The following is a 22,719-nucleotide window of genomic DNA, read 5'->3' on the forward strand; positions in this document are numbered from 1 at the left end:
TTTTAAATTGAAATATATATATATATGTATATTAAAGTTGATACCAAACATGTTTATATGAATGAAGCAACTATTTTGAATTAAAAAATGTTTTTTTAAATTGAAGAAACTTTTGCGTTGATTGAAAATATATAAATATATAAAATAAAATATATATTCTTTTAATTAAATAAACTTTTGATTTTTTTTTCATTGAATAATAAAGACATAAAACTACCTTCATAATTTATCAACTCCTTAAATCGGACACTAAAATCTTCAATTTCAATTCAAAGGACACCCAAAAACACAATCAAAAATAGAACAATGTTATCAAAAAATAATTGTATGTGTTGTGTGTTTATTCAGAACTAGACCCGACCATCAAAGGGGAAGTTAAACATACATAACACTCAGATATACTCAACAAAAGAGTCAAACAACAACTTTCTAATCTCACACAAGGACATCCAGGGGCCTCCAGAGGGGAAGGACGGAAGTGGGCGTGGCTAACACGACGTGGGACGTCTCTCCTCTCCTCAGGTAAACAACTTTACTTTGATCTTGTCCGTGAAACTTTTGGAAAAGTTCACCAAAAGTTGTCTTCGGGATCGAATTAGACATTTTAGTTAAGCGTGACCTTGCTCTGGACTCTCTGTTCATCCGCTGACAGCGTCACAACCGGAAACATTCGCGTTAAAAAAAATAAAAAACAACACGTTAGCCATTAGCTTTAGCATCCTTCCGCTATCAGCCGGCCTGGCTTTCATGGTCCAGGTCAGAGCATGACACCTTCGACTCAACGTCACGTCTTGAATAAAAACAAATAATATGTTTAAACCAGATCTAACTCACTGTTTGCGTGGAATATAGTTAAGCTAGCGATGTGTGCGAAGCTAACAGGTCGACGTGTTTGACGTAACTTCCCCGTAGAAAAGTACCAGGAATTTAATTCCAACTTAAATAAAGAAAATCATTAAAGTAATGGAATAAAAAATAAATTTGTACTGAACAAGCAGCAAAGTACTACAAGTGTGTAAAAGTGACGTAACTAGAAAGTAAAAAGTCGTCGCTTAAAGAGTTAAAAAAAAAACACTAAACTCCAGAATAGTCACGAGGATGTTATGGAGTTGAACAAAAGGGATTATATCCAGCCACACTGATCTGTCAGGTCATACTGCTTTTTTGTTATTGTTACATTTCCAACCAAATAGTTTTGGATGGAGGAATTAAAAGGTGTGCCAAATACAGATCTAACTTGCCACACAATAAGAGTCTTGTCTGTGGAGTTTTTGTCATGACGCTGTAACTACAGACTTGAGTTGTGTTTTCATAGAACACACTGGAGTGGATGAAAGTCCATGAATCTAAAAATAGTTGGTATTAAAATGTCGTGAATCTAGTTAACAAAATTAAAAACGTTATAAGCATGATTGTATGTTGGTTTCATAAGTCTTCTGGAACTCCTGTGTTTTTGTCAGTATTATCTTGACCTTTAAAGTATAGATTTTATTGAGTATTGTTTTGATTGTTTAAGCGCTTTGTGTCCCTGGTCTGGAAAATAATACAAATTACTTACTTACTTACTTACTATATATTTTATTTTATTTATTTACGAGTTGAGTAGAAGATGAACGAGGCACTGTGTATTATGTGTAAAATAGTCTGTAAGCTTACTTGCTTACTTACTTATTAATGTATTTTTTGTCTTATTCAATTGTTTTGTTTGTTCTTAAGTTTGTCCTTTAATTTAAAATATGAGTTGAACTTGCCTTTAATCCAGGGGTGCCCAAACAAAAACAAGCGGTGGCTTAACTTGAGTTTAAATTGACTTCATCGTCAACCAGTGCGGCACAAAATCGAGAACCTCTTAACAGATAAACAAGCAAACATATTTTTAATATTAAGGAATTGACATCAACATGAGCTGCTTCACTGTTTGTTGTTTTCATCTTTAAGCGTGTGTGTGAAAGGTATTATCTTTAAATTTAAAAAGTGTTTTACACCCAGTTTCCAACGGAGATTGCTGTTGAGTTTTGAGGAGATTTATCTTATCCATCTTTCCTGCTATTAAACAAAGCGTTTGAATTTGCCGTCTCGTCTCCAGATCAGCAGCCCGGTGACCACGCTTCACCATGAACAAGTGAGCGGTCACGCGATCGGTCTTGAGTGGCCATAACCGTCCTGGGATCAGCGAGAGTCGGCGTTAAAAACATGCAGCTCGTCCACCTCCAGCTGCTGGCCCAGCTGAGGAGAAGGTCTCGACTCCAGAAGCTAGCGGTCGCCCTCGCCTCGGCGTACGCCCTGAGGAAGCTGTCCATCTACCTGTGGAGGAAGAGACAGGTAACACGAGAAGAGCCGTCCACGATCGTCAGAGGTCATATTTGTTTTGGTTTTATCCAGGGAGGAGTTAAAAAACAGTTGAGCGGAGCCGACAAACCAGGTGGTTCTATAAACTCTTTGGACAAGAAGAAGCATAACAGAAGGTTTGTTGAGTCTAAAGACGTGTTCACGGTGATGTAACACCTGAAGATTGTTTTGTGTTCGTCCTCAGAGATTTTGCTGTCCAACTGACCCGGTTATTGAAGCTGCTGTTTCCTCGGTTACTATGTCGGGAGGTGGCGCTCTTGGCCCTGCACTCCCTCACGCTCATGTCCAGAACCTTCTTGTCCATCTATGTGGCATCTCTGGACGGTTGGTGTCTTTAAAACATCCTTGCAAAGAAGATGTTTTTTTTTCATCAGCGGTTCTTCTCGTTCAGGCGCCATCGTCAAGTGCATCGTCCAGAAGAACCCGCAGGCGTTCATGATGCAGCTGGCCAAATGGCTGCTGGTGTCGGTTCCTGCCACGTTCATCAACAGTGCCATCCGCTTCCTGGAGGGACAGCTCTCTCTGAACTTCAGGACCAGGCTGGTGAACCATGCCTACCAGCTGTACTTCACCAATCAGGTGAGACTTGTTTCCTCAGGGGGCCTTATTGTTGTGAGGGGCCGTCACGACACCAAGAGCGAGGGGACGAATAAAAGTAGCTTTAATGTGATGGTAAAATTTAAAATTAAATAAAAAAGAATAATATACAGGACAATATAAAATATGAGTATAATTTTAATACATTTTTAATTAGTTTTAAGTTTTGTATATTTTTTAGGTATCCTTAAAATAAAGAAAATCCTTTAATATTCAATATTTTGTAAGAAGAAAGAATATCTCAAGTGTATTTATGCCATGAAATCATAAAACAAATCTTAATAATCTGAAAATGTTATGGTAAAACTTAAAATTAAATAAAAAAGAATAATATACAGGACAATATAACATATAATTTTAATTTTTATAAATTTTTAATTAGTTTTAAATTTCGTATATTTTTTAGATATCCTTAAAATAAAGAAAATCATTTATTATTCAATATTTTATGAGAAGAAAGAATTTCTCAAGTGTATTTATTCCATGAAATCATAAAACAAAGCTAAATAATCTGAAAAATGAAGGTCTTTAATGAGTTGGATTGTTAATCGTAAGCCATTATAAACATTAATGAATGATCTGTAACCTCATGAGGGCCACATAAATACAGTCTCAAACTAAAATTTTAAATAAAAATAATCCCAATCAGGCATAGATCCCTTTAAGAATCAGAACCAAAGTTTATTGCCAGTATTGTAAAAACTACACAAGAATTTATTGTGGCGTTTTAGTTTCCTTATAAAATAGAATAAATGTAATATAATGAAATAAGATAAAAAGAGATGAGTAGCATATAATAAACTAAAATAAGGAACTTGAAGTGGGCATATAAAAAATAAATAATTCAGCTAAATAATGCACGAAAATTAAATAATAAAAATATCAATATTCTACTTTATGTTGACCCAGGTATTATTTTTCATATAGAATTTATTCTATTTATATATGTTCTCGTGCTAACTCTTGCTGACTCGTGTCATGACGTGTCTCAGACGTACTACAGGGTCAGTAACATGGACGGACGTCTGAACAATCCAGACCAGTCTCTCACCGAAGACATCGTGATGTTCTCGGCCTCCGTCGCTCACCTGTACTCCAACCTGACCAAACCGGTCCTGGACGTCGTGGTCACCTGTTACACTTTGCTCAGGACCGCCCACTCTAAAGGTCAGTTTTCTATCCAACTCTACTCCTCCCGTCAAGGCTTCTCATTCTTCTACGTTTATTCAGGCGCAAACACGACATGGCCTTCCGTTATTGCCGGCCTGGTGGTGGCGCTGACGGCCCAGGTCCTCCGCTGCTGCTCCCCTCGGTTTGGCTCTCTGGTGGCGGAGGAAGCCAGACGTAAGGGAGACCTGAGGTTCCTGCACTCGCGCATAATCAACAACTCAGAGGAGATTGCCTTCTATGGGGGACACAAGGTGATCCTCGCCCTGCACACCTGCCCTCTAGTGGCCTGATCTATATAGCCCAGCACTTTTTGTTTTTTTGTTTTTGTGTTCTGCTGATTAAAGGATGACAAAAAAGACTGCAGCTTAAACGCAGGAACTTACATTTAATAATATACAACGTTTTTCTATAATTACCTAAATTATTTTGTATTTTTCTCAATATTTATTCATATTTATACTATTAACAATCAAATTAAAAAGATTAATGCTTTTAAAACATGATCTTACATTTTAAGAAATGTTGTTTCCTCCCTTATTTGGATGCATCTTAACTTCCCTTTATTACTTAAAAGACATAACATTGAATCATTTTCTAAAATTGTGAAAAATTCTCCCTCAAAATACATTGAAACATAAAGATCATCATATCTAAATGTTTTGCTCAACGAACGGTTAGAAAAAACATTTATATTCTTCCTGGAAAGTATTTATGAAACTAAAAATAAATATAAAATTGTCAGTAAAGGTTGTATGTATATTATCAGGGAATAATTTATTTAAAATTTAGTTTTTTGCTTTTGCCGTCTGGTCCCAGAAATAATGAATCGACTGCTTCCCGAATCAAGTTACTCATCCGACTGTTTGATTGGCAGGTGGAGATGTCCCTCCTGCAGAAGAGCTACTCCTCTCTGTCCTCTCACATCCACAACATCCTCCTGAAGCGTCTGTGGTTCGTGATGTTGGAACAGTTCCTGATGAAGTACGTGTGGAGCGCGGCCGGGCTGGTGATGGTGGCCGTGCCGATCATCACCGCCACCGGATTCTCCCGACATGGTATCCAGACACTCGTCCTCGCGATGCTTGTGATGTCACTCTTACCCCCTGTGATGTCATAAAGACACCGATGAGGTCAAACTCGCCGCCATGGATATGAAGGAAGAAGATCTGGTGAGTGAGAGAACGCAGGCGTTCACCACCGCCAGGAACCTTCTGAACTCCGCCGCCGACGCCGTGGAGAGGATCATGAGTTCGTACAAGGAGGTCGGTTCTACGGTCTCTGGTGCTCGCGTGCGGGTCGTGAACCTTCTCCTGTGCAGGTGACGGAGTTGGCCGGTTACACCTCCAGAGTGTCCGAGATGTTCGACGTGTTCGAGGACGTGAAAGGAGGGATTTACAAAAGGTCACAGCTGCAGGAAGGTGAAGCGGATGAGCATGCGCTGAGGGTCAGTGGACTGCTGCAGAAGAGAGGTGAGATACGAGTCATTTAATCCATTAATCTAAACTTAATCGGCATAAAAATGTCTTATATCACATTTTGAAAAGTATTAAAAAATGTGAACACATCATAAGTAAGGTGACGTTTATTTATTAATTTAAAAACATTACAGGTGTTTCTTCATGGCTGAAAATTACCAGGTGGTAATGTGGTATTTGGGTCAACGAGTATTTTGAAATCATGCTTGTATTAATAATTAGTATTTATTTCATTTATACATATTGGTTGATTGTTCAGTTGATCTTAAAGTAACTTAAAAATACTTGAATTTAACTTGCCTTAAGATGTACGAACCCTTGACAGAGGGTTCCAGATATGAGAAGTAGTAAGTTAACATATTCTATTCCTAAATTGCATTTTTTTTTATTCCTACTTTAACCGTTTTTATCACATTCCTTACCTTAAAAATTTTAATACTTATGATGCAGTTTGTCATACCAACCAGCAGGTGGTGCTAACACACCTCGTTACGCTACACGTTAAACGACAAACAAAATGTTTCCATTATGTCATGATTAAAATCGTTATCTAATAGCTGCTGATTATTTTTTAATTAAAAAAAATGATAAGGAATTTGATTTTGCAATGTAAAATATAACATTATAACAACAACAAGTTATTTATATTTGAAATGAAAAACAAAAGCTGTTTTTGCTGAACTATGTTACAGAAATTTTATTCAGGTGAACTGTATTCATATTTTTTGTTAAGAATTTCCAGCTTGTACTCTATGAGGTATATCGTTTCTGGCTTGCCTGCAGGTCGCGTGATCAGCATGGAGAAGGGGATCCGCTGCGAGGACCTGCCAATCATCACTCCGACCGGAGACGTGGTGGTGTCCAGTCTCAACATCGAGGTAACACACACTCACGTGTAGCCCCTCGGCTTGGACGGTGACTGAGGGTGTGTCTGGTGTGGGGGTATCATAGAGAGGGGGGGGCAACAGCTGCAGTTTGAAGTAGATGGGGGAGGATACGGGGGTGTAGGGACAGATTTAATGTCCTATTTGGTTTAGTGTTACACAGATGTGTGCCAGAGTTCTAGGAAGGTTAACTTGGCAACTCTTCACAGAATATAAACCCAGAATAATTGTTATTATTGTAGCCCCTCAATGCTCTAGATAGAGCACTGGTCAATTTTTAGATCTCTCTCCCTCACTGAATATCTCTCGCCATGTTAAGGAATGGACTCTGGTTCAAAGAGATCGCTGCATCTCAGTAGTAGACTGGCAGCGCCAAGCTTCAGTGCAGTGCCAGGCGCTCCTTCTGTCCACACAGTCTCCACCTTTGTCAACATCCGCTTTTATGCAACCGTTAAAAAAGGGCTTAGTTGTGGTCGGCGCTGGTTCTCGTCTGCGGCGTCACTCCCCGAACCTCTCGTCGACTCATTAGCCGATTCTTCTCTTGACATTTTCTCTCCGGCGCGCCGCTGTGTTTGTCAGGAGTTTTGAAGCGACTGCGCTTTGAAGTTCTCGTCATAAATAATGTCGAGTGGATCTTCTCGTCTTGTCTTAACGGCCGGCGACTGCTTAATACTCCGGCTGTTGTCGTGACCCCCTCCCCGTCCCTGCACTTTCATCCGTGTCCAGCATCAACAGTTGGTCCGGACACAAGTCCTCGCTTCACAGTGAAGGACTTTGTGTCCATCTCTGATGACTCACCCGGAGAAAGATGAGGGGTCCGAGTGGAGACATGTGACGGACCTGAGGGGGTGGAAGTGCATTGTTCCATGGTTTTGAAGGAGCGGCTGATGTTGGAGGTTCAGGAGATGAACACAGACAAACAACAAAGATGGATCTGATCTGTGAGGGGGATGTCGATAAAGAGGCCAATCGAAGGGAAAACCTTTGCTGAAGGTCGTACGTGTTATAAGAGAAGATCCGTCTGATCATCTTTTTAAAGCTTCATCATATCTAATAAATACACTTTCTGAAAGAGCTTAACGCTCATTGGCCCAAGAGCCTCCGCAGTAGGAGCAGATTCGACTGCGACAGTTTTAGTAAGCATAAGATCATGCCGGCCAAAAAATCTGCTTGTTCACACAGCTAAAGAGGAAGTGATGGGTTCACTGAGAGGGAGTGAGACATCACAATCGGTGTTGTAAAAGCAAGTATGGATTGTTTAATGAGTTAGAAAGCGAGTCAGATATGAATTAGAAGGTGGACAATGTCTGATATCAATGTTTACTGAAGGAATTTAGTTTTTCAATGATTGGTTTTAACAACTTTTTGTATTTACATTTATCTTTAAAGCCGCCTATAATGAGTCGTAGGATACTTTCACCGAGTTCATCAATTGTGACTCTTTGACAATATGTCAAATTGATAAGATTAGAATCATTTATTCGTCCTACAATATGGAAGTTTGACTGGTCGCCAGCAAGTTCACAGTAGAAACAGAAGTAGAAAAAGATTAAACTATATTGGGTTAAATGTAAAGTGCAATTAAATTAAAAAATATTAACATCATATTCATAATAATGTAATAATAATAACACAATACAATTGAAAATTAATAAAATAAATAACATGTTTATATTTATAATCAAATAACCTAATAATAACACAATAACGGTAAAAATAACAAGAATAATAACACAATAATAGCATTAACAATGATAATAGCTCAACATTGCATAATAAACATAACATGATAATAACACAATAACAATAGATATATAATATCATTTAATATAATAACATGTAAATATATAGTAGTAGTGCAAAAACAACAACATGACAAATGAAACAATAAGCAATATAAATGTGCAACACAGTAGAGAAGAGCATAAACACTAATTAAAACCTTTACACAGCGATGAGTGGGAATCTCTTTAATTCACTCTCTGGAGGTTGTCTTTTTTCTCTTTAGTTTTATTGAACCATTTTTTTTCTCAAGTTCCTGTTATTCTTTTTTTGTGCTTTTGTTAAGAACTGAATAAGAAAAAGAAAGAAAAAGTCTGCAGGACAAATTGGTCTCCAGGGCCTGGTCTTGACACCTGTTATGTATGAGATCGATGTATCAAACTTTCCTCCATGGAGGCTTGAGTCGTCCTGTTGTGTGGTCTCAGGTGGAGGACGGCATGAACGTTCTGATCACGGGTCCAAACGGCTGTGGAAAGAGCTCCCTGTTCCGGATCCTGAGCGGCCTGTGGCCCGTCTACGGAGGAGTCCTCAATCGTCCGGAGCCGGAGAACATGTTCTACATCCCTCAGAGGTATTGATGTGGTACACGAGTGCGCCTCGGGCTCTCCTCGAACAGCCGTGGTGCTGAAGTATTAATGCAGTACCGCTGTCCACCCCCAGGCCTTACATGTCCGAAGGGACTCTCAGGGACCAGGTCATCTACCCGGACTCGGTGGACCAAATGGTGCTGAAGGGAGTCAAAGACACAGACCTGGAGAAGATTCTGCGTACCGTCCATCTGCTCTACATCCTGGACCGGGAGAGAGGTGGGTCATGTGGAGGACCTGAAGGAGAACCCGTCCTTGACTGGTCTTGTCTTGACTAGGCTGGGAGTCGGTCAGCGACTGGAAGGACGTTTTATCCGGAGGAGAGAAGCAGAGGATGGGGATGGCTCGCATGTTCTACCACCGGTGAGAGGTTTGGATTAGTGGTGTGAGAAAATATTATTTCTATTTAAGTTCTTTCATGGTTTATACTTCAATACAATGTGTATAATATAAATATATATTTTTAGTATTTACAATTATTATGCAAATATTCACAAGTTTGTGTTGCAATTAAACTTCCGGCCTCTAGATGGAAGCATGTATTACGTCCTCCAGCTAAAGGATCAATGAAATCGCAGCCATGACTGAGGACGAGAGGATGCAGTTGACTCCAGCAGCTTTTAAATTGATTTTTGGACTTATTTTGATTCAGATTTTTTCCTAAACTACAATTAACATGCAACTATTCACAGAATTTGTTTACTTTTGTGTTGTAACAAAACTTCTGGCCACTGGATGGCAGCAGTCATTACGTCCTACCAGTCGAAAGGAACAATGAAATGAGATCTTGCACTGAGGACGAGAGGATACAGTTGACTCCAGTACCTCTTAAAGCTGATGTTTGGACATATTTTGGTTTTTCAAAACCAATGAAAGCAGTTACGACTTCGTCAAGAGTCATGTGGTCTATAAATTCACTGTTGAGTCAAGTACTCGACAATACTACAAATATATCCTTGTTCCTACAGTATCACAATATATCCTATAGTTGCCCTTTGTGTCATATGACCAGATTTTTTCCCAATACACACCCCTAATCTTTGTGGTTAATAAAGATTTCTTTTCTTTCTCGCAGACCCAGATACGCACTGTTAGACGAGTGCACGAGCGCCGTGAGCATCGACGTGGAGGGTCAGATCTTTATCGCTGCAAAAGATGCTGGAATATCACTGCTATCAATCACCCACCGCCCCTCCCTGTGGTCAGTCTCTCCTGTACATTGTTTGTCCGACTGTGACGAGTATACGTGGGAAGTCTAACACCATCATGACAATGATGTCGCTCATGTTAAAATGGGGCTGTGATGCTAATTCAGAGCCGTGATGGACTAACTGACGAACGCGATGACTCATTGAGATGTTTCCAAAACGGAGGGAAACATAATATTCAAGGTCAAATATAACGACTGTAGCGCAAGTTCACCGTCACATTGATTTTCCGTCTTCAACACCAACTCAAAGTGCATCTTCTTACTCATCTTCTATTGAATTTACTTTCATGTGCGTCCGTTTTTTTAAGACTCCAGATGAATTATGGATATTTTAAACAGCTGGAAAGCAGCATCAAAAACAAATATTAAGAGCTCTCTAGTTTTTAGTGAATTACACGATCTTCTCACAGAAGGTTGCCGGTTCACTTCCAGGTCGGGGGGGAACCAACATGTGACCTTTCTCTGTGGAGTTTGTTCTCCCTGTGTTTACTCTGGGAACTCCGGTTTCCTCCCACAGTCGAAAAACATCCAGAGGTTAATTGGGAACTTCGTGAAATTGTCCGTAGATATGAGTGTGTGTGTGAATGGTTGTCTGTCTTTGTGTGCCCTGCGACAGACTGGTGTCCTGTCCAGGGTGTCCCCTGCCTCTCACCCTACGAAACTGTGATAGCCTCCAGCCCCCCCGTCCTATAAGGGATTAAGTGACATAGAAATTAATGAATGAATCTAGTTTTTCCATCATAAAAATAAGTACTTTATATGTATTTATACTATTGGAATTTCTGGTCATTTAAAAAGTGCTGAATCTTGTTAAGATTTTAATGAAACTTTAAAAATGAACATTGTACTGCAATTATTCATCTTTATAAAGAGATTAAACACATCAAAATAATCTGGTAAATTCAGAAAGTCATGTCTTTTACAAAAGACATTGTAACATTCCTAAGAGTAAACAAATGTATATAATATGTAGATTTATATGTAAAATAAGAGTAACCAAAATGCGTACCTGTTTTATTGAAATATTTTATTCTAGAAGGTTTGATGGTCAAATAAAATAATTAAAAAAAAGTTTTTTTTAAGGTAATTTTTACATTTTCCTTTTTCTGCCAATTAAACCAGAACAGCTGCAACTTAAAAATCTCCCCAAAACACGACGAGCTTGGACCTCTTACATGATTCCTTTTGTGTGTTTCTTCCCAAACAGGAAGTACCACTCTCACTTGCTGCAGTTCGACGGAGAAGGAGGATGGAAGTTTGAACCACTAGACGCCTCCACTCGTCTGTCCCTGCAGGTCTGCGCCGCCTCCTCCTCTCTCTCGCTCCATTAACTCTCCTGGCAGATCCACCTCTGACTCTCCAGACATGTTAAAATCCTTAGTCTGATTTACACCTCTGGACTCGCGGCGCTCCTCACACCTACACAAGCCAGCGTCTTAATAAATCCACCATTTATACGACGCCCGGACGCGCTCGGCATCTCACCCTCCAGGGGTCACCGCATCATCTGTTAGTCTCACGCTCGCGAAGGAAGTTGACGAGAGTTCCTGCTCGTAGAATCTTCGTTTTCCTCGCACTTTTTTAGAAAAATCAAATTCGCCCGGGGCGGGGAGCGCCGAAGCTGACCTCCGACCTGCAGAGGCTGCGGTAACCATGGTAACGTTTCTGCGTGTGCTCGTCTTGTGTGTGTTGCAGGAGGAGAAACAGAGGTTAGAGAACCAGTTGTCAGGAATTCCCAAGATGCAGCAGCGGCTGTCGGAGCTGTGCGTCCTCCTGGGAGAGGGCGGGAGTGAGACGTCCGCCTGAGCCGCGCCCCGGAGAGATTCCCGGGAATATAGGTGGGTCACATGGTCTCGACTATACCTGGTGTCTCCGGGAAAGATGCCTCATTGTTTGGGACTTGAACAAGCATCCTACTTCTGACACCATTTGTCACGTCCAACCCTACGTTAGTTCAAAACTGACCTGACGCCACAGAGAGTAGCAGTTAAATAAATCCGGCAGCCATTTTGTAAACACCTCGATATTGTCTCCGTGCGTCACATGACCGATCCCACCGACTTGTTCTACCTCATTACATTTACTTAAGTACACATCACTGATGTATTCGACTACTTCTTCCACAGCCACACACCAGTGCAAACACTGTAGCCAAGGGTGGGGGTTCATTCCGTCTTTATACTACAAAAAAATGTTTTGAAAAAATACGAGAAGAAATCAAAGAAGAAAGACATAAAATTGAAATAATAATAATAATAATAATAAGATAAAGATATTAAACCAATAATTCAGATGAAAAGTATAGATTACATTTTATTACATTTATTTCTCAATTAAAGTCAACACATAAAATCATAAATACATACAAAAATATGATGTAAATGATGTTTAATTTTTTCATAATCAAGGTATTTCTGTTATTTTCCCAAAAAGGTGAAATTATTAATAAAAAGTTAAAAAGATATAATTCAATTAAATGGTTATTTGTAAGGACAAAAAAAATGGTGAAAGAACATTTTAAGAATTTAATTTCAATAACCCCCTGTTTTTGCTTCACACACCTGATCCTGATCATTTCTCTTTCTCCTCCAGCACTGCCCCCAGGTTAAGGTCAAAGGTCACGCTGGAAGCAGGAGGACCACGTCTTTTTAAAGAAAACACGATGGTTTTTGTTTGTTGTTTTCTTTGTCCAGATATTTTAATGAAATATGTCAGTATGGTCGACTAACGAGATGATGGATAATTTAATAATTATTAGACTGTGAAGATGAGGAAGATGAAGGTGTCCTTTAATTTCACCTTTTTTTTTTTTTTGCAAAAAAAAAAAAAAAAACCCACACTTGATTCTAAAACTTGTGTATTTTTGCTTATAAAAGTAGGGTCATTAAAAAATGTACAATCAAGTTGAATCTTGGGAGTTTGTCCAAAAATATGAGCGAGAAATTAGACCCGAGGAAAATGTATTCAAAATGCTGGAGGTGTTCAAAAAGCACTTAGAAAGCACATACCTCCCCCATTTCATTTTGTAAACAGCTTACAGTCAATCAATTAAACTACTTTCATGATTTTAGATCATGTTTATATTTTTCGAAGTCACTTGAAAGCATCTAGAATCTCTAAAAATGTTTTCATTAATGAACAATTCAATATTTTGTCACCAGAGTCACTTTAACCTCAGGGTCAAGGTGACCCAGGAGACCCAAAAACAAATGTGTTTGTATGTAGATGCCAGCGTGAGCAGCACAGGTGAGAGGCCATACAAGTAAAGTCAAGAAAATGTTATGAAAAATAATTAACACATTTTTTTCGGGGAGTTATGTTTGTTTACAAACAAACAACTGAAACGACCTCCTCGGCTGAGGTGACCAACACTCGGATGATGAGGTCAGAGGTCATGATCACCACAGAGAGTGTTATTTTGAGATCCATTCATTTTCAAATGCTTATCCGTTGACGTGCCGTCGGGTCACAGTTACATTAGGAATTTCAAAATACCCAGTCGTCCAGCTCCGCCCCCTTTTTCGTCCGACACCCGCGGTCTGGTGGTTTCCTTCCTCGCTCCATGTGACGCTGCTGGGACGGACGTGGAAAAGAACAGGATGGTTTCTGTCGTGTAGAGGCGATAAAAATTCACCTGTAGGGATTTGTCGTCACTGTGTCATACCGACACATGACTTAACTACAAAACAACACTTTTGTGAAATGTTTCTTCCTCATTTTTATAATGATGTGAATTCAAACGCACACTTTTTTTTGGGCTCAGACTGTAAAAATATTGAATTGTAAATGAAAGACTCGGAGCCAAATCCCAGCTGAAGACACATCTCTTTACCTTCCCTTTTTTTTTTTAAAACATACCCTTTTTTTTCCTGATCCTCTATTTGTGCTGCTAAATCAGAAGAGATACAACTTCACAGAGAATTTTAAGAATGTTTTTTTCTTTTTTTACCACTGAAAACGGCTCATTTGAGAGCTTGTGTTCAAAGCAATCATGAAATATTAAATCGGCGTCGTCTGGAAAAAACCACCAGGCAGCGGCGGCGGCTTCGGTGGCCCAGGTGAGCTTCTGACAGGCTTTGACCTTCCTCTCGTGTCCTCTAACTTTCTGCTGCCACTTCAATGAGCAGGCGGCGGGGAAATGAAGAGGAATTATTCATCAGAGAGTAAACACAAGTGAAATGTGGAGCGTGAAATGATAGATAATTAATAGAATAGTTAAAAATAATGGTGATCGTTTTTTCGCTGCAGGGATGGAGGCTTATGTAATTGTGCCTTTTGTTTCAGACGATAATCGTCCAGGGTCCCTTTTAAATGTCTGCCCACCACCTCTGTCAGACGGTTATTCTCTAATGGTATCTAATGATGCATTAAGGTAAAGATTTTAAGATCAAAACAACACATGCAAAAATGCAATTTTACATTTAATCTCTTCTGAAATTAATGCAACAATCGCAATGGCACGAGGGCCACATATGACCCTTTTAATGTAACGGAGATTTGTCAATTAAAAAGCAATATTTTCTTTCACAATGTAAGGTAAGGTAAGGTAAAACTTTATTGATCCCTCAGGATCATTGTCATTGTTTTATAAACACAACAGAGGAATTTGTTGTCGTGGAATTATATTGAAGTAATACAATTTGAATTTCAGAAAATAAAATACAAAACATTTAAATAAAATAATAAACATTACCAGAAAATGGCGTATAAATAAATGATGTGCAATTTATACAAAATGAAATTAAATACATTTTATACATGTTATTTGTTTTTGTTAATTCTGGGATACCTGTATTTGCAATATCTTACCTATGTTCAATAATTTATTGAATATTTTGAATGTTATTTTGTTGTTAATTCTGGGATATCTGTATTTGCAATATCTTACCTATGTTCAATAATTGATTGAATATTTTGAATGTTATTTTGTTGTTAATTCTGGGATATCTGTATTTGCAATATCTTACCTATGTTCAATAATTGATTGAATATTTTGAATGTTATTTTGTTGTTAATTCTGGGATATCTGTATTTGCAATATCTTACCTATGTTCAATAATTGATTGAATATTTTGAATGTTATTTTGTTGTTAATTCTGGGATATCTGTATTTGCAATATCTTACCTATGTTCAATAATTTATTGAATATTTTGAATGTTATTTTGTTGTTAATTCTGGGATATCTGTATTTGCAATATCTTACCTATGTTTAATAATTTATTGAATATTTTGAATGTTATTTTGTTGTTAATTCTGGGATATCTGTATTTGCAATATCTTACCTATGTTCAATAATTTATTGAATATTTTGAATGTTATTTTGTTGTTAATTTTGGGATATCTGTATTTGCAATATCTTACCTATGTTTAATAATTTATTGAATATTTTGAATGTTATTTTGTTGTTAATTCTGGGATATCTGTATTTGCAATATCTTACCTATGTTCAATAATTTATTGAATATTTTGAATGTTATTTTTTTGTTAATTCTGGGATATCTGTATTTGCAATATCTTACCTATGTTTAATAATTTATTGAATATTTTGAATGTTATTTTGTTGTTAATTCTGGGATGTCTGTATTTGCAATATCTTACCTATGTTCAATAATTTATTGAATATTTTGAATGTTATTTTGTTGTTAATTCTGGGATATCTGTATTTGCAATATCTTACCTATGTTTAATAATTTATCCAATTTATGTTAATTTTCAAAATGTTTTCTGAGCATTTAAAGACAATTTTCCAATGTAAACTTTCACCAGTCAGTGTGTCTGTCCGTTATAACAAAACATAAAAAATGGATGAACAGATTTCAAGTAACTTTTCAGGATTTTCTCTTATAATGAGACCAGAACAGAAAGACTGAATTATCATAGGACTGGTCTATTTATGTGGAGTGAGAACTGCAGCCTTTTTCATCTTCACTCCTTATTTGTGTTGTGCGAACACCAGCAGTTTAAGTGGATCACCATGTATTGGTTTTAAATTATCTAATTTTAATTCTTTGTGTGGTTGAGTTGTGTTACTTTTTTCTATTAAACTCAATAAAAAAAATGGATGTTGAACTATTGAAATCACGTCAAAACTTTTTATTGAAATTACACAATTCATTGCCATTTTCCCGTAATAATAAAACTGTTTTTTTAATGTTAGGTTGCTAGTTTGAATCCTCGAAGGGGTCGCCGTAGACGCGGCAGCGGCGCGTCGCGCTCGGTTAGCGACGCGGCAGGGCGCTGCGCGGCGGCGGCGGGAGGGGCGGGGTCTCATAGGACCTGTTGTGCGGCTCGAAGACTTCTCCGTGGAGCGACTTTTCTCAATGGTTCTGCCTGCGGGACGGACTTTAGAAGAAAAAGAAAAAAACACGGACTAACCTGCACTTCTCGGGTGAGTGTGACCCCCGGTCCACGCGCGAGATGTTCGAGACTTGTTGGAGCTGCAGGAAGGAAGCGTGAGAGCGACAGGCGTGTCCGCCCCGCGCCGCGCCAGACTGCGTTCGCAATTCGCTTCGTTTAACTTTGCTTAAGCTCGCATGTCCATGTCGAATGTCAGTAACTCCTACAAACACGAGGGATCTATTACTAAAGTGTACTGCTAGACATCGGCTTGTGTATTTTTGTGTATGTCAGCTTTGTGTGTGAGCTTTTGTGTGTTAAGTTTCGAATCGGCGAGACAAACAACGGCAAAAGGAAGTTTGGGAGAGAGTGTGTCGCTGTGTGTGTTACTACATGTCAGTGTGTGTTGGAATGTGAAGTATTCAGTATGGCTGTCACACACACACACACACGCACACACACACACAGCTAAGTTTGTTTCAGCAACAGTTTAACGTGTCAGGGGCCATGACGTCATCAAATGTCAAGACTGAAGCTGGTGTTTTGTGCGATTTTTTTATCCATGAAACGAATAGTTTCAGATGTTCAGTCTTTGACCTCCTGAGCTGCCCTTGAGCAAGAGAATATGATTTTCATCTACATCCGCAATATCACAATAATGTTGTATTTTGCCTCAATATTGCAACTAAAATGCAAACATTTACAACTGATTTTTGACATTTTTTTATATATGTATAAATATATATATATATATTAAATTATGGCAAAGATGACCATGGTTAAATCATTTCTGGATTTAGATTCACACAATTGAATCACCTGTTCTTTGTATCATTTCCGTTAAGCATTGTTGTAAAAGAAAACAAATTGGAAGTTTTGGGAAATGTCTTGAAAACAGAAAATTCGAAAAACTGAAACATTTGAACTGGACAAAAATGAAAACATCAACAGTGGTCTTTAATGTGCGTAAGATTTAGATTTTTGTTTGTTTGTGGCTCTCCCTATTGTCAAATGTAGCGGTGTGTAAGAATCTGGTGAGGCAATAAATTATGATACTGTAGTAACGAGTATATATTTGCAGTATAGTCCGAGTACTTGACTCTGGTGTTGCAGAATTTACAGACCACATGACTCTTGACAAAGTCATTACTGCTTTCATTTGTTTTGAAACTTAAATATGTCCAAAAGTCAACTTTAAAAGCCACTGTAGTCGAATGTATCCTCTCGTCCTCAGTCGTCGCCAGGATCTCATTGTTCTTGTAGCGTTGTTACGTAAGGACTGCGGCCATTTAGCATGACGGAAGTTTAATTGCTGCACGAAAATGAACAAACACTGGATATTTACATGTTATTTTATACCAACTTCAACGATTAGTATCAAGGAGAGAATATTGCGTTATTTAAGTGTAAGTAAGTAAGTAATATTTGTAGAGCGCTTTTCTAGACCAGGGTCACAATGCGCTTAAACAATCAACAGAATACCTAATAAAATAAATACTTAAAAGTTCAAGACACCACTTAGACAAACACAGGAGTCTCAGAGAATCAAGGAATAGCCTGCCTGAATAAAAGTGTCCTTAGATGTGAGTTCTTCTACTAGAGCGGTTCAGAATTCTCGCTACCATTTTATTTTATCTTGCACTCCGAGTTTAAAGCTTTAATTCAATCATTGTAGACTCGTGAATACTGAAGGGTTTTGTTGGTTTAGTTGTTGTTTTTTTATCTTCCTAAACATACTATTAGAGCTTCAGTAATATCGGAAATGAACGCAACTGCCACCTCCAACCCACGATCAACATGGTGCGTTGTGTAGTTCAGAGAATTATTAAAATAATGGCTAGAGATTTCTCTGATCTTTTAAAAAAAAAAAGAAGTTATCGGGTGATGCCGTTTGATCCGCTCTCGAGTGCCGTCCACAATAACTGCGAAATCAAGTGGCCACAGTTAAGCGAAGAAAATTCCACTGGCATGAAAAGCATGTTCGACAGCAGGCGTGAAAAATAATCCGTCAACCCTCTGAGAGCAAGTGCAGTTAAGGAAAAAGTTGTCCAAACTAGCCTGAGGCACAAGAACTTTCTGTGTTCGCCTCACAGTTGTTGTTTTTTTTGTCTACACACGAGTTTTAACACAGCAAAAAAAAATAAAGCTGGATCCAGTGACACGTGAATGGAACTGCTGCGGTGTATATATGTGTATATATATATATATATATATATATATATTTGGCCCGAGGGAGGAAAGACGAACAAATGTTTATTGATTTACTGAAAAGGAAAACGTCAAACACACATGACTGACAACAACATATTTATGTCCCGATGACATTCATCTAGAGCTTCAAACGGAGCATTAAACCGAGCGTTTGATGACAAAACATTAGAGAAGGAAAAAAAAACATTTGTTTGTGTCGTCAGACAACCGTCTCTTTGTGTCAGACAACAATGTTATCTTTTCTCATGGTTGGTTCCTCTCGTCCCCCCGCTTGTTAGTTTTATGAAGTTCTGGAAAATTGCTCCTTTTTTATAATTTGAAATATAAAAACAACAGCTCCATGTTTATCCCACTTAATTTCCCTTTCCGTCTTCCTCCCGCTTCCCCCGACTTCCTGACCGGTTTTCACTTCATGACTCCGGAGTTAATGTTTGGAAGAAAGATTCCCGACTGGAGCGATTAACGGTAACTAAACTAACTAAACCTGCCTGAGCGTTTGAGTGACATCACCGTGAGATGTGAGATGATGTCATGAACTACTTAATAACTTCCTCAAGACTAATTTAGAAGGATTTAAAAAACCTTAATCTTCAACAACACTGGAGTTCTTGACAGGCACAGAAGGACACACGCGTACGTGCGCTCGCTCACGTTCACTTGAGAATATGTTCACGTGCATTCAAAAGAAAGATGGCGCACAATCTACAAACGTGTGAGGCTATTTACCACAACATTTATCATTTAAGAAAATCTAATTCAAAAAGGTGGTTTGGAGAAAAGAAATTGTTGCAAACCTCTAGCTCGGTGAGTTTGTTTTTCTACTTCTTTAATACTCTTTCCACACGTCACAGCTAAAATCTGGGCTGTATGTTCATGCTAATGTAGCTAAGCTAACTTGTCGTCGTCCAAACCGATGCACCAAAACTTCAAAGTACTTTTATTCTTGTAGTATGTAATATCCTTCTTGCATTGAGCTGAAATTATTAATTGTTTCTTAAAGTATTGTAAGTATTTGGACGTCTTTTTTTAGCGTTAGCACTGATCGCTATGTTAGCATGAACATGCATTTTTTCCAGTAATTCTAATGTAGCTAAGCTAACTTGTTGTCGTCCAAACCGATGCACCAAGACTTCTAAGTACTTTTATTCTGGTAGTATTTAATATCCTTCTTGCATTGAGCTGACATTATTAATTGTTTCTTAAAGTATTGTAAGTATTTGGACGCTTTTTTTTAGCGTTAGCACTGATCGCTACGTTAGCATGAACTTGCATTTTTTCCTATGATTCTAAAATGGAACTGATTACTTCAAAAATAATGCCAACCCGTATTCGACATGACAGTGAGTAGAAAATGAGTGTAATTTAATGCATGATAAGTACATTTTTATGTTTAAAATATTTATTTATTAAAAAAGAATTTACCAAACGATAGCGAAACTAACAAACAATGAAACAGTTGTAGCCAGTTTTCTACCTCCTTCATCACATTTTACAGCAGTAGCTAGCATAGCAGGACCTAGCATAGCAGGACCTAACATAGCAGTTAGCAGACATGGCTAGCAGTAAATAAGTTAAAGCATGTCGCTGGAGGCCGAAAACTATTTTAAAACGATCCATTTTAAACATACAAGAGTTAATTCGCATATGTATCTTTATTTTTCAGTTTAGAAAAAGTGGAATAGTGAAGTTTGACGCCAGAAATGCAGCTCTAATGTATCTGCTAAAGGGATAAATGCTAACTTAAATGAGCAGATATTGTGGTTACTATTTTCATGTTGTTATTTTTTTTAGATGGTTTAAAAGTATAATTACACTTTTTGCTTGTGGTTATATAGTTACTATTTAAATATTGTGTGTTGTTATTTATATTTAAAGTTTATTTGAGGTTAACAGCTATTCCTAATATATGTAAATTGTGTACAAACGTAGACACACCAAGAGAAGGAACCACACGACGACATATGTGCATCCACATCTACAAACAGTGTTGTCGACGCACAACAACACACGCGGAGGCAAACATATGCTCACTCGCAACATGTGGAGACACAATTGCATGTAAGGAAAAAACACGATGCCAAATGTGCGTGTACACAAACAGACACACAACTGTGCAGACACGCACGCACACTTCCTGTCTCCAACAAAGACCCTTTTAAAATGTGACATTTTCCCCCGTTCGGCAAAAGGAACCAAAGCGCTGGACACAAAAATTCCACAAAAAGTTTGTGTGTGTGAGTGAGTTGTCACATTGTACACACACACATGAATCAGACCGGATCTCCTCGCATTTTCTCCTCGGCGTCTGTGTCGCTGTGTTTGTGTGTGCTTCATCTGTTCCAGCAGATGAAAGCGAGCTGGTTGGATTCTTCAGGGACCCTCAGCCTCCTGCTGCTGCTGCACTGGGACGCTCCCTCCGGGTGCATGTGTGTGCGTGCGCGAGCATTAATTATTCCTTTTGCTTCCTCCCCGCTCGTCCAACAAGTCTTGTTTTTAAGGTTATGGAGGGGAAATTACATCACCGCCGAGTTAGACCTTCTTGATAAAAAAAACTTTTTCTCACCCCCGAAAAATAATGAGTCTTGTGAACTGTTCACGAGCTCCTGCGACCATCAGAACTGTCATCTATTCAGACGAGGGGGGGGGAAAGAAGTGTTTCAAAGGGTAGAACTGCCGGGTCGGACGTGGGATAAGAGAAGTTAATACGCCTGAAACCTTTTAAACGATGAGCCGCGGCAGCTGCGGAGCACCTCCAGTCAAAGCATCATCACTCCAGGATCAGAACTAAACGCTTCAGAGGCTTCTGTCTGCTGACAGCTATTAAACTCTCATATCGCCTGAAACCTTTGCTCGACAAGCTCTTACATCACTACCAAACATTCTGGAACATGTATCCTCGCTCTTGTCAGTGGATGTTTCAATCCTGCTCCTGCTGAGATTGTGTAGATCTGCATTATGATCCTTTTTTTAATTCATCAGTGTCAGGATGTCTCGCCCTGTCTGTGGCTCACCTTGAGAACTGGTGGTAATCCATTAAAAGAATGGATGAGAGAAGCAGAATATGAAGATGGAGAGGCTTGATGTGTTTGTCAGCCGGTCTGGGAACACTTGAGGTACCCAGGAAGAGCTGGACAAAGTAACTGGGGAGATGAAAGTCTTGGCTTCCTTGCTGAGGCTGCTGCCCCCACGACCTCATTCTTCTAGCAGCTAGTGACCAGAATACCGATGTTTCTTTTCCGACTAGAAAATAACTAAGACGGAGCATACCTCTGTCAAGGAGCCTATTTCACGTGACTTTATGTGATGACTCGGGGGGGAAAAAAGTCAGAAAATATCTTCCCTTATGTCTGAGGTCGTGGGGGCAGCTGCCGGAGCAAAGAGGCCCAGAAGTATCTTGGTGTCATGTTCACGAGTGAAGGAATTTCCTTTTCCTTCACAAAAAAATATGAAAAAATTATTCATTATATATTCCTTTTTTTTAAATGTATGTTTATATTTTTGACACCTTTTTACATTTTTAATACATATTTTTATTGACTAATTGACTAATAATGAAACATTTGTGTTGAACGATTAAGTTGCAAATATAATTATAATCGCAATATTAAGAAATGTGATTATTATATCGCAAAGGTTGCGATTTTATTTAATTTAAAGTTCATTTTATCTTCGAGACGTCATGTAGTCACGTGACTAACTAAATAAACTTCTCCTTTTATTTCAATATTATTATTATTTTGCCTATATCTCAAAAACTGTTTAATAACTTTATCTTAACAATCACCAAAAAATACATTTTACTATAATGTTGATTATTTATTGTATTAGAGAAAAATACATTTAGCCCTAATTTGTGTACAAATATACAGTACATACAAATGCACATATATGTTTATTTATACATACATACGTTCATATTAAAACAAATGAAATATACATGTATAGTAGAATACATCCATAAAGAGGAATGATGGGATTAAATGAAATACAATTATAAAAATGTATTGATTAATAAACCCATTTAATAAAATAAAGAAAAATAAATAATAATAATACATTTTTATAAAAAATTATGTATACAAATAACAGAAAATAACTGTAACTGAATAAATGTGGG

General features: G+C 38.2%; 2 protein-coding genes across 2 annotated transcripts in view; both read left to right on the forward strand.

The window, feature by feature from the left end:
• The first annotated feature begins 459 nt into the window (after positions 1-459).
• On the forward strand, positions 460-12,957 carry abcd1 (ATP binding cassette subfamily D member 1). The gene is made up of 18 exons (XM_087780943.1): positions 460-522; positions 2,087-2,322; positions 2,383-2,465; positions 2,534-2,673; positions 2,741-2,928; positions 3,939-4,113; positions 4,177-4,367; positions 4,991-5,171; positions 5,236-5,378; positions 5,435-5,585; positions 6,375-6,469; positions 8,683-8,828; positions 8,918-9,063; positions 9,123-9,207; positions 9,920-10,045; positions 11,262-11,349; positions 11,750-11,892; positions 12,647-12,957. The coding sequence occupies exons 2-17, from the start codon at positions 2,194-2,196 to the stop codon at positions 11,858-11,860; spliced, it is 2,178 nt and encodes a 725-aa protein (XP_087637069.1). The 5' UTR covers positions 460-522; positions 2,087-2,193; the 3' UTR covers positions 11,861-11,892; positions 12,647-12,957.
• A 3,356-nt stretch (positions 12,958-16,313) lies between these two features.
• The window catches only part of plxnb3 (plexin B3), a 44,590-nt gene continuing 38,184 nt past the window's right edge, over positions 16,314-22,719 (forward strand). The window contains exon 1 of the mRNA XM_087780944.1: positions 16,314-16,443. The gene's annotated coding sequence lies outside the window, so the exon portion shown is untranslated. The remainder of the gene's footprint in view (positions 16,444-22,719) is intronic.

This window comes from Callionymus lyra, chromosome 19, assembly GCF_982586985.1.
Source record: "Callionymus lyra chromosome 19, fCalLyr1.hap1.1, whole genome shotgun sequence".
NCBI lineage: Eukaryota > Metazoa > Chordata > Actinopteri > Syngnathiformes > Callionymidae > Callionymus > Callionymus lyra.

What these genes read in the sequence shown, in the direction of transcription:
- abcd1 (XM_087780943.1), top strand. Translation starts at nt 2,194, where the DNA reads ATGCAGCTCGTCCACCTCCAGCTGCTGGCCCAGCTGAGGAGAAGGTCT. An exon ending in CACCGGATTCTCCCGACATG is followed by an intron (nt 5,172 to 5,235) that starts GTATCCAGACAC and finishes GATGTCATAAAG; the next exon opens with ACACCGATGAGGTCAAACTC. An exon ending in CCACTCGTCTGTCCCTGCAG is followed by an intron (nt 11,350 to 11,749) that starts GTCTGCGCCGCC and finishes TGTGTGTTGCAG; the next exon opens with GAGGAGAAACAGAGGTTAGA.